Source organism: Lathyrus oleraceus, chromosome 7 (assembly GCF_024323335.1).
Source record: "Lathyrus oleraceus cultivar Zhongwan6 chromosome 7, CAAS_Psat_ZW6_1.0, whole genome shotgun sequence".
Taxonomy (NCBI): domain Eukaryota; kingdom Viridiplantae; phylum Streptophyta; class Magnoliopsida; order Fabales; family Fabaceae; genus Lathyrus; species Lathyrus oleraceus.
Window position 1 is genome coordinate 232,805,067 of NC_066585.1, and position 13,567 is coordinate 232,818,633.

The 13,567-nt window shown below is 34.3% G+C and overlaps 3 protein-coding genes across 3 annotated transcripts; all 3 read right to left on the reverse strand.

Annotated features, from left to right (window-relative positions):
- Positions 1 to 5,869: 5,869 nt before the first annotated feature.
- On the reverse strand, positions 5,870 to 7,291 carry LOC127103120 (uncharacterized). The gene is made up of 4 exons (XM_051040407.1): positions 7,067 to 7,291; positions 6,674 to 6,964; positions 6,496 to 6,597; positions 5,870 to 6,328 (listed from the first exon to the last, which is right to left on the reverse strand). The coding sequence occupies exons 1-4, from the start codon at positions 7,139 to 7,141 to the stop codon at positions 5,870 to 5,872; spliced, it is 927 nt and encodes a 308-aa protein (XP_050896364.1). The 5' UTR covers positions 7,142 to 7,291.
- Positions 7,278 to 7,805, reverse strand: LOC127103121 (uncharacterized). Its single transcript, XM_051040408.1, has one exon. The coding sequence runs from the start codon at positions 7,803 to 7,805 to the stop codon at positions 7,278 to 7,280; it is 528 nt and encodes a 175-aa protein (XP_050896365.1).
- A 148-nt stretch (positions 7,806 to 7,953) lies between these two features.
- On the reverse strand, positions 7,954 to 10,578 carry LOC127103122 (uncharacterized). Its single transcript, XM_051040409.1, has one exon. It carries the CDS (start codon positions 10,576 to 10,578, stop codon positions 7,954 to 7,956), a length of 2,625 nt encoding a protein of 874 aa, XP_050896366.1.
- Positions 10,579 to 13,567: the final 2,989 nt, after the last annotated feature.

The following is a 13,567-nucleotide window of genomic DNA, read 5'->3' on the forward strand; positions in this document are numbered from 1 at the left end:
TATAGATCCAAATACCCTGAGGTGACTCAAGCTAGGCTTGACACCAGGCCAACATTCTTCTGGCGTGATTCCTTCTAGCTTCTTCGTCAGACATCTGTTCAGGATATAAGTCGCAGTCGACACAACTTCTCCCCATAATTCTTTGGGTAGATGCTTGCCTTTCAACATACTTCTAACCATATTCATAATAGTTCTATTCTTCCTCTCTGCTACTCCATTCTGCTGTGGAGTGTAGGGTGACACCACTTCATGCACAATCCCTTCTTTCATACATAATGCATCGAAGTCTTTCGACACATATTCTCCACCACCATCAGTTCTCAAAATCTTGATCTTTCGACCGCTCTATCTTTCGACCATAGATTTAAACTTGGAAAATACCTCGATCACTTCATTTTTCTTCTGGATCAGGTAAGACCACAGTTTTCGACTGAAATAATCTATGAATGTAACAAAGTATTTGTTACCTTCAATTGAATCCACCTTCAATATTTTTTTTGTATACCGGAAGACTTTGCAAAAGAGTTCCGGTAGTCAAGTTTTGTGTACCGGAAGACTTTGCAAAAGAATTCCGGTAGTCATTTTTCAAATATTTTTTAAAATATTTTTTTGTGTACCGGATGACTTTGCAAAAGAGTTCCGGAAGTCAATTTTTGTGTACCGGAAGATTTTGCAAAAGAGTTCCGGTAGTCATTTTTCAAGTATTTTTTTAATATTTTTTGTGTGTACCGGAAGACTTTGGAAAAGAGTTCCGGTAGTCAATTTTTGTGTACCGGAAGACTTTGGAAAAGAGTTCCGGTATTCATTTTTCAAGCATTTTTTTTATTTTTTTTGTATACCGGAAGACATTACAAAAGAGTTCCGGTAGTCAATTTTTGTGTACCAGAACTCTTTTGCAAAGTCTTTCGGTACACACAAAAAAGTTAAAAAATACTATCGAAATTCTTTTGCAAACTCTTCCTGTACGTAAAATAAAATTTAAAAAATATTTAAAAATAAAATAATAAATTAGTTAAAAATATATAAGGGTAAAATTGGTACTTTTTATAAAATGTAGGGGTACATGGATAAATGTAGGCAGTGGCGGAACTGAGGGGGGACGTGGGAAGGCCCCGGCCACCCCTCAACTTTTTATTATTTTTTAATTCATATATATTAAATTACTAAAATATCCTTATTTTAAATTAAAATTAATTTTTATTTTTTCTTTTTCATTCAAAGTTAGGTTAAAATACAGATAAGGTAAAAAGCTCATACCTTTCCTTTCTTTCTCATATGGGTTTGCTACCGGCACCGGAATCGGAACAGATTAAAGTGATCAGCATCTAATAGGTAAAAAACTTTATTCATTCTTCTTTTATAAAAATTAACAAATTAAAGTGATTGCTTGATTTGTGTTTTTGAGATTTTTAGGGTTCTTCTTTCTTGATGTGTTAAAATAATCTATATGAGGTTTATTAAGCCAATTCATAACACTGTAATTTACAAATATAGTTATACATTGTAATAAGGTTTATTTAATCATTGTTGCTGCTAATTTCTAATAGTGAAGTTACTGGTATTTGAAAACGGATTAAAGTTGATTAATTAAGTTTATTAATTTTTTTCTCTTTTAATTTTTATGTTCTATAAATTGATTTTTGGATCTGATATGATATTATAGGAAGAGTAAAGATGAATAATAGGAAAATTGATTCTTTTTTCAAAAGGAAAGCATGTGAAATTGAAAGAGAAGAGAGAGATGAAGAAATTATAATCCCGACATCCGAATCTGAAACAGTTTTTGAGAATCCAACAATTGAAGAACATCATGGTTTTGAAAATTCTTTGGAACGCGGTCCTGGAAAGCGCCCTCCGATTTGGCAATATCCACCAAATCAAGTGGATGCAATACGAAGAGCTTATCTAAAATGGGGTCCATATCAAATTCATTTAGAAAACTATCCTTTATTTGGTAACGAGGATCATCCGAGAAGGTTTCAACATACTTGTTTAGCATATTTCCATCATGGTTAGAATATTCACCATCTGAAGATGCCGCATATTGCTTACCATGTTACCTTTTTAGAGAAAAAAACTAAGTGGACGTCCCAGATCACTTGTCTTTATTTCTATGGGTTTTAGAAATTGGAAGAAAGTTAGGAATGGAAAACATTGTTCCTTTCTTAAACACATAGGGAAGGATCCTTGCTCACCACACAACAATGCAATGAAAGCTTGTCAAGACTTGTTGAATCAAGATGGTCATATTAGAAATGTTATTCAAGTGCAAAGTTCAAGTCAAAGAATGAATAATCGGTTACGACTCAAGACTTCAATTGACACTGTTCGTTGGTTAACACTACAAGCTTGTGCTTTTAGGGGCCACGAAGAAAGTAGCAAATCAAGAAATCAAGGTAACTTTCTCGAGTTATTGAAACTTTTAGCATCCTATAATGATGAAGTTGCAAAAGTTGTGTTGGAAAATGCTCCACAAAATTGCAAGTATACTTCACATCAAATTCAAAAAGAGCTCTTGCAAATTCTTTCTAGTAGGGTAAAAAAGAGTATTCGTGAGGAAATTGGTGATTCCAAATTTTGTATCGTTGTTGATGAAGCTCGTGATGAGTCAAAAAAGGAACAAATGACTCTTGTATTAAGATTTGTTGATAAAGTTGGTTTAATACAAGAGAGATTTTTTGATGTGGCACATGTTAAAATCACCACATCTTTCACTCTTAAGGAAGCAATATGTGATATACTTTCTCGACATAACCTTGATGTTTCTAACATTCGTGGCCAATGGTATGATGGTGCTAGCAATATGAGAGAAGAATGGAATGGTTTACAAGCCCTCTTTATGAAGGACTATCCTTATGCATACTATGTTCATTGTTTTGCTCATCGATTGCAACTTGCATTAGTTACATCATCAAGAGAAGTCAAACCTGTTCATAAATTTTTTGAGAAACTGATCTTTGTTGTGAATGTTGTTTGTTCTTCTACAAAGCGTCATGATGAGTTACAAGCTGCCAAATTAGAAGAAATTGCTTATTTGTTAGAGATTGATGAAATTGTAACTGGTAAAGGTGCAAATCAAGTTGGTACATTGAAACGAGCTGGAGATACTCGTTGGGGATCACATTACGATTCAATTTCTAGCTTGATAAACATGTATGAAGCAACTTGTTTAGTTTTAAAAAAATTTGCAAAAGATAGAGGGAGTTATGCTACACGTGGGGATGCAGATAGTTGTTACAATGACTTGAAGGCATTTGATTTTATATTTATTTTGCACTTGATGAAAGAAATCATGGGAATAACAGATATGCTTTGTCAAGCCTTACAAAAAAAAATCAAGATGTAGTTAATGCTATGAACTTGGTTCGTTCAACAAAATATCTTATTCAAGGTTTGAGAGAAAATGGTTGGGATATATTGTTTACTAAAGTGGTATCTTTTTGTGAAAAGCATGGTATTGAGATTCCTGATCTTAATGATGTTCATTCAACAACAAGATTTGGACGCTCCCGTCTTGAAGAGAATCAAGTCACAATTCAACATTACTTTAAAGTTGAAATCTTTTTCACTACCATTGACAAACAGTTACAAGAGTTGAATAGCAGATTCAGTGAGCAGGCAATGGATTTGTTAACTCTTTCTTGTTCTTTATCTCCTAAGGATGGATATAAAGCTTTTAGCATTGATACTGTTTGTTCTTTAGTTGAAAAATATTATCCTATAGATTTTAGTGATTAAGAGAAGAATAATTTGCAATTTCAACTCCAACATTTTCTATTTGTTGCTCGTCAAGCATCCAACTTGAATAATTTATCAACTATTCAAGAACTATGTTCATGTTTGGTTGCATCTGGACAGGCTGAAACTTACTTCTTGATTGATAGACTACTTCGTCTTATCATGACTCTTCCCATTTCTACGACCACAACTGAGAGGTCTTTTTCAGCAATGAAAATTATTAAGACTAAGTTGAGAAATAAGATGGATGATGAGTTTCTTGGAGATAGCATGACAGTATATATTGAAAGGGACGTTAGTGCAAGCATTAGTTCGGAGTCAATTATTGACGATTTCAAGTCACTCGGAACGCGTAAAGCATTACTTTAAGGTAGTTTTAAGTCATGTAATTTAAATTTTTAGTAATTAACTTTGTATTTATTTTAACTTTAATGTTTTATTTAAAATATTATTTACATTTTATTTATAATCTTTATTTTACGTTAGCGGTCATCCCAAATTCTTTTATCTGGCTCCGCCACTGAATGTAGGGGTATAAAGTAAAGTTTCCCTTACTTTTGCACGCCCTAATGGGCCCATGGGAATCTTCAGGCCCATTTGTTTTTGTTTTTTCTCCTTATCTTGTTTAGCCCATATTTATTTACTTTATTAATTTTAAGAAGAGTTTTTATTTATATCTATTATAATTATTATTAATGTCTAAAATCAATTATATAATTCACTATTATTTGACTAACAATTGTTATTATTATCACTATTAATTATTTAAATTAAATAATTACTCCATTCTTTTTGGGATTTTTGAGATTTATTTATGTTGGTATTTGTTTAGTCATTTGTATAAGTGCTTGATTTCATGCGTGTGGTGTGTTACAATCATGACAAACTATTTTAATACCATCGATCCAAAGCCAATCCAAACCAGAAATAAATTACACAATTCTCGATTTAACAATCGAGCCCATTTTCAAATACCTTTGTAAGTCGATAGCTTCACGCATCGCCATCAACCTCACATAGCTTACTCTTGAGCTTTCTTACAATGAGACCTATTCGGTTATTAATTAATCGATTAGATGATTGATTCACTAAGTAATAATACAATTTATTCACAAACACAAATTCAAACCTTGATCCCACATCGAGTATTTTTATTAAAATTAAATTAAAATACCTAATCACAATTAAATACCATGTCATTTGGAAATGAAAATGGGGATGGTTTTGAGTTTTCAACTCCTCCCCTCAATTATTTGAATACGAGTTCTCTTACTCGGTTAGTCAAATAGTTGTCATTTCTAGCCGTTTAAGCTTAATCAAATGAATTTATTCTCATAATAATGAAATGAAAAGGGGGATGGTTTTAAGCCTTTAACTCCTCCCCTCGATTATTTGAATACGAGTTCTCTTACTTGGTTAGTCAAATAGTTGTCATTTCTATCCATTTAAGCTTAATCAAATCAATTTATTCTCATAATAATGAAATGAAAAGGGGGATGGTTTTAAGCCTTTAACTCCTCCCCTCGATTGTTTGAATACGAGTTTTCTTACTCGGTCAGTTAGACACTCGTCATTTCTTTACAAACTTCCACTACAAGAAAAACTCCCCCCTGCCACATGATTATCACGTGGCAAAGGTGAAAATCACTTCACTAGTCAAAAATAGCGACGTGTTGATTCACGTCGCTGGAACGCGTGTGGCAACTTTTTGTGACGTGATAAACACGTCGCTAATTTGCCAAAGGCAAATCACGTCGCAACATTGTGAATTAACTTCCTTCTGCGCTTAAACTTTGCCACGTGATATTCATGACACAACTTTGCCACATGAATATCACGTCACAACATTTGAAAATGGATGGTATGTTGCCACATGAAAATCACGTGGCAAATTACCCACGTGATTTACACTTCACAACTTAAAAACAAAATTAAAATAAAAGATAAAATATATTGTTATTATTAAATTATATTATTAATAAAAGATAAAATAATTAATAAATAATAAAATATAGAATAATTAATAATTAAGTGAAATATTTTTAAATTAAAATTACACATATGAAAATGTATTATAAAAATAGCAAAGTAATTATTTATACAAAAATTAATATTTAAAACTAAATAAATATTACACATCAAATTCGTCGTCATCTTCATCGTCTTCAGTTGTTCTTTGATTTTGATTTCTACTCATGGACTGCATAAATTGTCTCATTTGCTCCTCCATATCGTGTTGTCTTTTTTTCATTTCCTCTAATTCGGCCTTTAACGCCGCCTCACGCTCCGCCGTCTCTCGTCTAGCCTCTGTTAGAGCCAGTTGCCTCACCGTTTCCATCATTTCAGGTGTCAATTGTGTTGGACGGGACGTTCCTTCCCCACTTGCAACTCTATCAAATAAAGTTCTATCTCCGGTTCTGTAGTTGCCAGCCAAAGGACCAACACCAAAAAAACACCCATTACGTCCCTTCCCTCCAGTGACTAAGCTCCAAATATACATATCCACGCGTGGATCAAGCGGATTAGAACCAACAGGTGTATATTGAGGATTTTCAACTAGAAATTGTGTGAGCAATCTTTGATACTCCTCCTACACATACAACAAATAAAATAATTAGATACAGTTGTGACATGAAAAGAATCCCACATATATTGTTGCCACATGAAATTCATGCCACAAACATTATTACCACGTGAAATTCACGCCACAAAATTGATAGAATTTTAACAAAAAAAAATAAAATAGAAACAACTTACTATAGTTCTTCTCGACCGATCATCAACCAAATCCCCCGATTTTTTTGTACGGGTCTTCACAAACAACTCATTAAGTCGGGGGGGTCTTCCTTGTGCCTTAGTCTGATTAATATAAATAAATTTAATTAAACACATAATAAATCAAAATATAATTTTAAACCGTAGTTATAATTTTTACCATCCGTTTTGCATGTTCTCCAATGCTTATACTTCCTGTAGCATTAAGGCAACCCCCCCTTTCGGATGCTCTCATGTCTTTTGCTTTTTGAGATTTAGCTTTAAAATTATCGGTAGCCCAATAGGCAAGAAGTTCGTCAAATACTTCCTTGCCTATCCAGTTGGGACGAATATTTCGTTCTTCCCAATCAAGTCTGACACGCCTAAGCATGTCAGAAAGTCGGACAGATGTTCTTCCCCGATAATTTTTTCTAATCATATATTCATCCATTACATTCCACGTACACTTTTCCTACAATGTTGTATGACATTCAAAAAAATTGTTAGATAAGTGTTAGATAATATATTACAATAAAATAACTAATTAAAATAACAACAATAAAATTTATTTTACCTTAAATTTATCAAACCATTCATCTTTCTCATCCTTGGAAAGTTCTTTGAATGACTTCCAAGCTTTTTTATACATTTGTTGAATCACATGTTTTACACACTGTGCAGCTGGCCTACTCGGAGAGAAACTAAACAACAATTTGAATAAGTGTTAATTATAAACATGGAAACATGGAAACATGTATACTAAATAAAATTTATAAATTAGATACTTACGATTTTCCACATGGCTCAATAAAATATCTGCCATCAATCATCTCATACTCTGTGGGATTTGCAGTTGGTTGCTCTAAAACATGGTCATCCTGCTGCTCCTGGTCATCCTGCTCCTCCTGCTCCTCAGGCACGGGTATATCTGTGGCACGTGGTGGGTGTGGGGTGCGAGATCCCCCATGATGCGTGGATGATGAGGGCATGTGTGTGGTAGGTGGGGTGTGGGACCTCGAAAGCGTGGATGATGATGGTGTGTTTGTGGGATGCTGGGACGACAGAGGTACCTGTGTGGGATCTGGAAAGATCCCAGACTGCATGAAGGGTGGGGGTACCTGTGAGGGATGAGGAAAACTAGATCCCCCAGTCTGATGGTATGATGAAGTCCCAGATGGGCTAATAAAGGATGGGTTCCCAGATGGGCTAATAAATGATGGGTTCCCAGATGGGCTAATAAAGGATGGGTTCCCAAGTTGGGCCATAGGATAACCATGGGATGATAGTAGCGAGAGAAAAGGCTGTGAACCCATGGTCATGGGATCTACCTGAGTCTGTGGGGGAGGATACCCCATAGATGACTGCAGTGGCATAAAATGTTGAGAGGTCGTAGACATGGGCTCTACCTGACTCTGTGGGGGAGGACATACGGCCGACTGAGGAGTAAATAGGTGGGTATACTTACTCAAGATATGGTTTAACTTCAACGCAGTTAATCAAGACATGAACATGTGCTGCTAGCAATTCTTTTTGAGTCAGCCAATGTACATTCTTCTTACCAGATGGACGACCGGGAATACCGAAGACTGATAAGGTAAATTTACTTTTTTCATTAATGTTAAATTCATTCCTTATGATTCTTGGAGTTAACATCAAGTGATTGAAATAATGACTGCAAAAATGTGATGTTTCCCGATGCAAATAATGTGCACATATAGATCCTTCAACTTTAGCTTTATTTTTCACGGATCTCTTCGAATCACCCATGAATCTTTCAAACGGATACATCCACCTATATTGAACAGGGCCTCCAAGATAAGATTCATATGCAAGATGCACAGGTAGATGTTCCATAGAGTCAAAAAAACCAGGCGGAAACACTTGTTCCAACTTACAGAGAATAACTGGAATATTTTTGTCCAACTTAACGATGTCATCCACTCTTAATTTTGATGCACAGATATCTCTAAAAAATTGACTAATTTCAGTGAGTGGATTAAGCACATGTTTAGGTAGTGAAGAGAACGCAATTGGAAGCAATCGTTCCATGAAAACATGGCAATCATGGCTTTTCATTCCATGCAACTTTCCGGTGCTAGAGTCAGCACACCTTGCTAAATTTGACGCATAACCATCAGGCATTCTCAATTCGTTTAACCATCGACAAATCGCTTTAGCTTCTTCGGAAGTTAGACTGTAATTAGCCTTGGGTTTTAGTAACTTCCCATTCGGTTTAACCTTCAACTCCAACTCCTTTCGATTACACAAAATCTCTATGTCCTTTCTAGCCTTCTCATTATCCTTTGTTTTACCTTGAACATCCATCACTGTGTTAAACACGTTATCAAAAAAATTCTTCTCAATATGCATAACATCAAGATTATGTCGCAACAAATTATCTTTCCAATACGGGAGATCCCAAAAAATACTTCTTTTTGTCCAGTTATGTGTATCCCCATATCCTTCAATTCTGCAAGCTTTACCATAATCTGTGAATTTTGGCAGTTCACTAACTCGGTTCCATACTTCACCGGGTGAGAAACGAGGGGGAGGCAAGTCTGTTACTCTTATGCCTTTTTTGAAGTCATTCTTATTTATTCGAAAGACATGATCTTTCGGTAGGAATCTGCGGTGACAGTCAAACCACGAACTTTTCCCCCCTTTTTCCAACGTGAACGCATGAGAGTGTTCCATGCAATGCGGGCATCCCATTTTTCCATGTGTCCCCCAACCGGACAACATGCCATATGCGGGAAAGTCGTTTATAGTCCACATCAAGGCTGCTCGCATAGTAAAGTTTTGTTTGCAAGATATATCATAAGTCCATTCTCCAATCCATAACCTCTTCAAATCATCAATTAAAGGTTGTAAATACACATCTATTCCAGCTTTTGGACTCTTTGGACCTGGAATGAGGCAAGTCAAAAACATGTATGGTTTTGTCATGCACATCTCAGGAGGGAGGTTGTAAGGGGTAACAATAACTGGCCAACAAGAATATCCACTTCCAGACGCTTGGACATATGGAGTAAAACCATCAGAGCATAGTCCAAGTCTGACATTTCTAGGTTCTGCTGCAAAATCAGGATGTATCATATCGAAGTGCTTCCATGCCGCACCATCAGATGGATGTCGCATTGTGCCCGAACTTGTTTGGTTTGTATGATGCCATGTCATTTGACTTGCACTATGCATTGAAGCAAACATTCTTTTTAACCTTGGTATGATCGGCAGATAAAACATGGACTTCACTGCCACATGTTTTTGCTTACGGTTAATGGCTTTACTGCGAACTTTGTATCTCGGACTCTTACAAAACTTACATTCCTCCAACGATCCATCATTAGTACCAAACTCATTATCGTAAAACAACATGCAACCATTAGTGCAACAGTCAATCTTTCTTACCTCTAAACCCAATTTCGACACCAACCTCTTTGCATCATAAAAACTTGTGGGAAGGTTGTCTTTCGTAGGAGTTGCGTCCAACATCATTTTTGCAAAGAATTCCAAACACTGGTCAGGAACATTCCAATTGGACTTGGCGGCCAATAATCTCACACACATCGATAATTTTGAGTCTGACGACCCTTCAAACAACGGCGTATTCATTTCTTGCAACAATTGATAAAATTTTTGAGCTTCCTCATTCGGCAACTCTTCCTGATCGAAGTCTTGAGGTTCATCATAGGTCACGTTAACCCCAAAAGCATCGCCAACCATGTCACTGATCAAACTAAATTCTTCCCGGTGTTCCATATGTGATCGACTGCTAGAAGCATGTGTAGTCGTAGTCCTTTGTACATTACTCGGCAACTGTTCTCCATTATATGTCCAAACCCAGTAATTTTTAATGAAACCCCTTCTCTTCAAATGACGTTCTACTTCCTCCGGGTCACTAATTATAGGTCTACATTCACATTTTAGACAAGGACATCTTACTCCTCCTTCGCTTAGACAACATTCTTGAGCGAAAGCCCATGTGATAAACCCTTTAACTCCTTCCTCAAAGTTCGGTTTAAGTCCACGTCTTCCTGGATACGTTCTATCGTACATCCAACTACGATAGTAATGAAAATATTCCATACTGCACATTTACAAAATCGTTACTATTTTAATTTCAAAAGTGATATTCCTCTATCGTCCAATTTAAAAATCGTTCTATCGTACATCCAACTAATTATTACGTACAATTTAAAAAAAATATATTATACTATTAATAAATATATAATATAACTATTATATACTTTATTGTTTAAACTAAACATATATTTATAAAACATATACCCTAATATGTGTTATTTAAAAAAAAAACATTTTAGACATATACCCTAATATATATGAAATTAATGTTTTGTTTTTTTATACATTATTTTAAACATAATATTAATAATACAACTTCTATTTATTTAGTTATCTAAATAATATATATACACACTTATCAATTTTTACTCAAAACACTAATCTATTATATTTTTTAAACTAACCATATTATCTAAATAATAATACAACTTCTATTTTTAGACATGATTCATATTACTTTTTCTAATAAACAAAATATTTCGTTTTTTTTTATAAATATTATTCTGTTTTAATATTTTGTTTAAAAAAAATTATATATTATATTTCTAAAAAATATAATGTGCACATATATAAAGGCATTAAATAGTTTCTAAACAAAGTAATATCAAAGTTTTAATATTTCCAAGCTTGACATGATTTTCTTTTGAAATTTATAATTTCTCTAGAAATAATTAAAAATGATTTTATAAATAGGGTATTAATAGAGAGGATAGTATTGGTATTAATAGTATATTATATAAAATCTATTTCTAAACTATAAAAATTTAATACATAAAATATTCTGTTTTTTTTGTATAATACATTAAATATATAATACATTAAATATTCTGTTTTTTTAAAACTATTATATATTATATTTCTAAACAAATTCTAAACAAATTCTGTTTTAATAATACATTAGGGTATATGTTTTATAAACAAATTCTAAACAAATTCTAAATATATAATACATTAAATTTCTAAACAAATTCTATTTTAATACATAATGTGCACAAAAACAAAATCCAGTCCAAACAAATTCGGTTTTAATACATAATAAGTACAACACATAATCCAGTCCAAACTCAATACATTTAACTAATCTGAAAATAATTAAAAAAAAAATTAAATTTCACAATTTTGAATATACCTGGATGAAGACTTTGAATCTGTTTGCTCCAAATTCTTGAATGAATAATTCACTCTTAGCTATTTCTTAAAAAAAAATACAATAATTAAAATAAAATTCATATATATTAAACAGAAATGGGTTTAAGTTGAAATAATAAAAGTATTTACCTTTAAATTTCCAATTTCACAATGGATCTGAAGCTTGAAGGAGAGAAATGGGTTGAAGGGGAAAATGGGTCTGCAGGTGGAAGGGAAGAGGAAACGAAGAAGAAGAAGAATGAAACGGTGAAGGGAAGAGGGAGAGAAGAGGGAAGGTAAAGGAAAGGTTCCCACGTGGTAAACACGTCGCTATTTGCGACGTGATTTACACGCCACAAACCATTCAACGGTCATCTGTACCCACATGCTTGTCACGTCGCTATTTGCGACGTGATTTACACGCCACAAACCATTCAACGGTCATCTGTACCCACATGCTTGTCACGTCGCTATTTGCGACGTGATTGTCATTTCGGAAATTAAATTACACCACATGTACCCACGTGATCAGCACGTCACTAGTTGCGACGTGAATTACATTTCACAAAACATTATTTGAATTTTAAATTCAAAATAGCGACGTGATCTGCATGTCACTACCAAATTTTAATTATTTTCATTTCCCCCCAACCTGAAAAGTTGTCATTCCATTTTTTTATTATATTTTACCTTTAGCCACGTGAAATTCACGTCGTAATTGGCATTTTTTGCCACGTGCATTTCACGTCACTAAATCACGTGGCTGCACAAAGTTATTCTTGTAGTGTTCTAAACCCGGTTAAATTAAAACACTCTTATAATAAGCTAAGTGAAAAGGGAGATGACTTTGAGCATTCAACTTCTCTCCTCAATTGTTTGAATACGAGTTCTCTTACTCCGCTAGTCGAACACTTGCCATTTTTCCAAAAATTAATAAATTAATCAAATCATTTTCATAATAAACTATACGAAAAGGGAGATGGTCTTGAGCCTTTGATTCCTCTCCTCAAATGCTTGGATATGAGTTGTCTTACTCAGCCAATCAAGTACTTGTCGTTTATGCTAAAATACATCAACCCTACATAAACCTATTTTCATAATCACTCAGGTGAAAAAGAAAAGGGTCTAGAGTCTTCTATTCCCTTTCCCGATTATTAGGATACGAGTTATCTTACTCGACTATCCGAGTATTCGTCATCCATTCAAAACACCTTAATCATCATTAAACCCTTTTTATAATTAAGGATGAAAAAGAAAATGGTCTAGAGTCTTCTATTCCTTTTCCCAATTATTAGGATGCGAGTTTTCTTACTCGACTATCTGAGTAATCGTCATCCAACAAAAATATCTCAACACATCAAATCTATCTTTCTCGCCCCCGTGCGATTGAAACCGATCAAAAAAAACATCAAACACATTAACTCAACTTGTCACCTCCGTGTGACTAAAACTCTTTTCAGAAAGAACACTATTTAATCCTTTATAATGCACACAACAAACTGGTGCTTAAGCCTCTGCCAAGAGTAGACAAGCCAACGTTTAGCCTTTAGAATGCGATCTAAACAGCTGTTCGGTAAAAGACACCAACCAGTCGTAGTTCCCCGAACTATGAATGCTCTGATTTACTTATTGCACCATAAGGATACGTGGGCACGAGATTGCGAGATCTTGGCGAGCACAATAATAAAAAAAAACCTTTTCACCCTTCTGAGGTTATCATCCATCTCTTTTCAATATTTTTATCACTTGAAGAAAACAAACAACATAAGTTAACATTCAAATCGCAAATTAAAACTAAAAGGTTCCCGTTGAGTACAACGGACGTGAGGGGTGCTAATACCTTCCCCTTGCGTAATCGACTCCC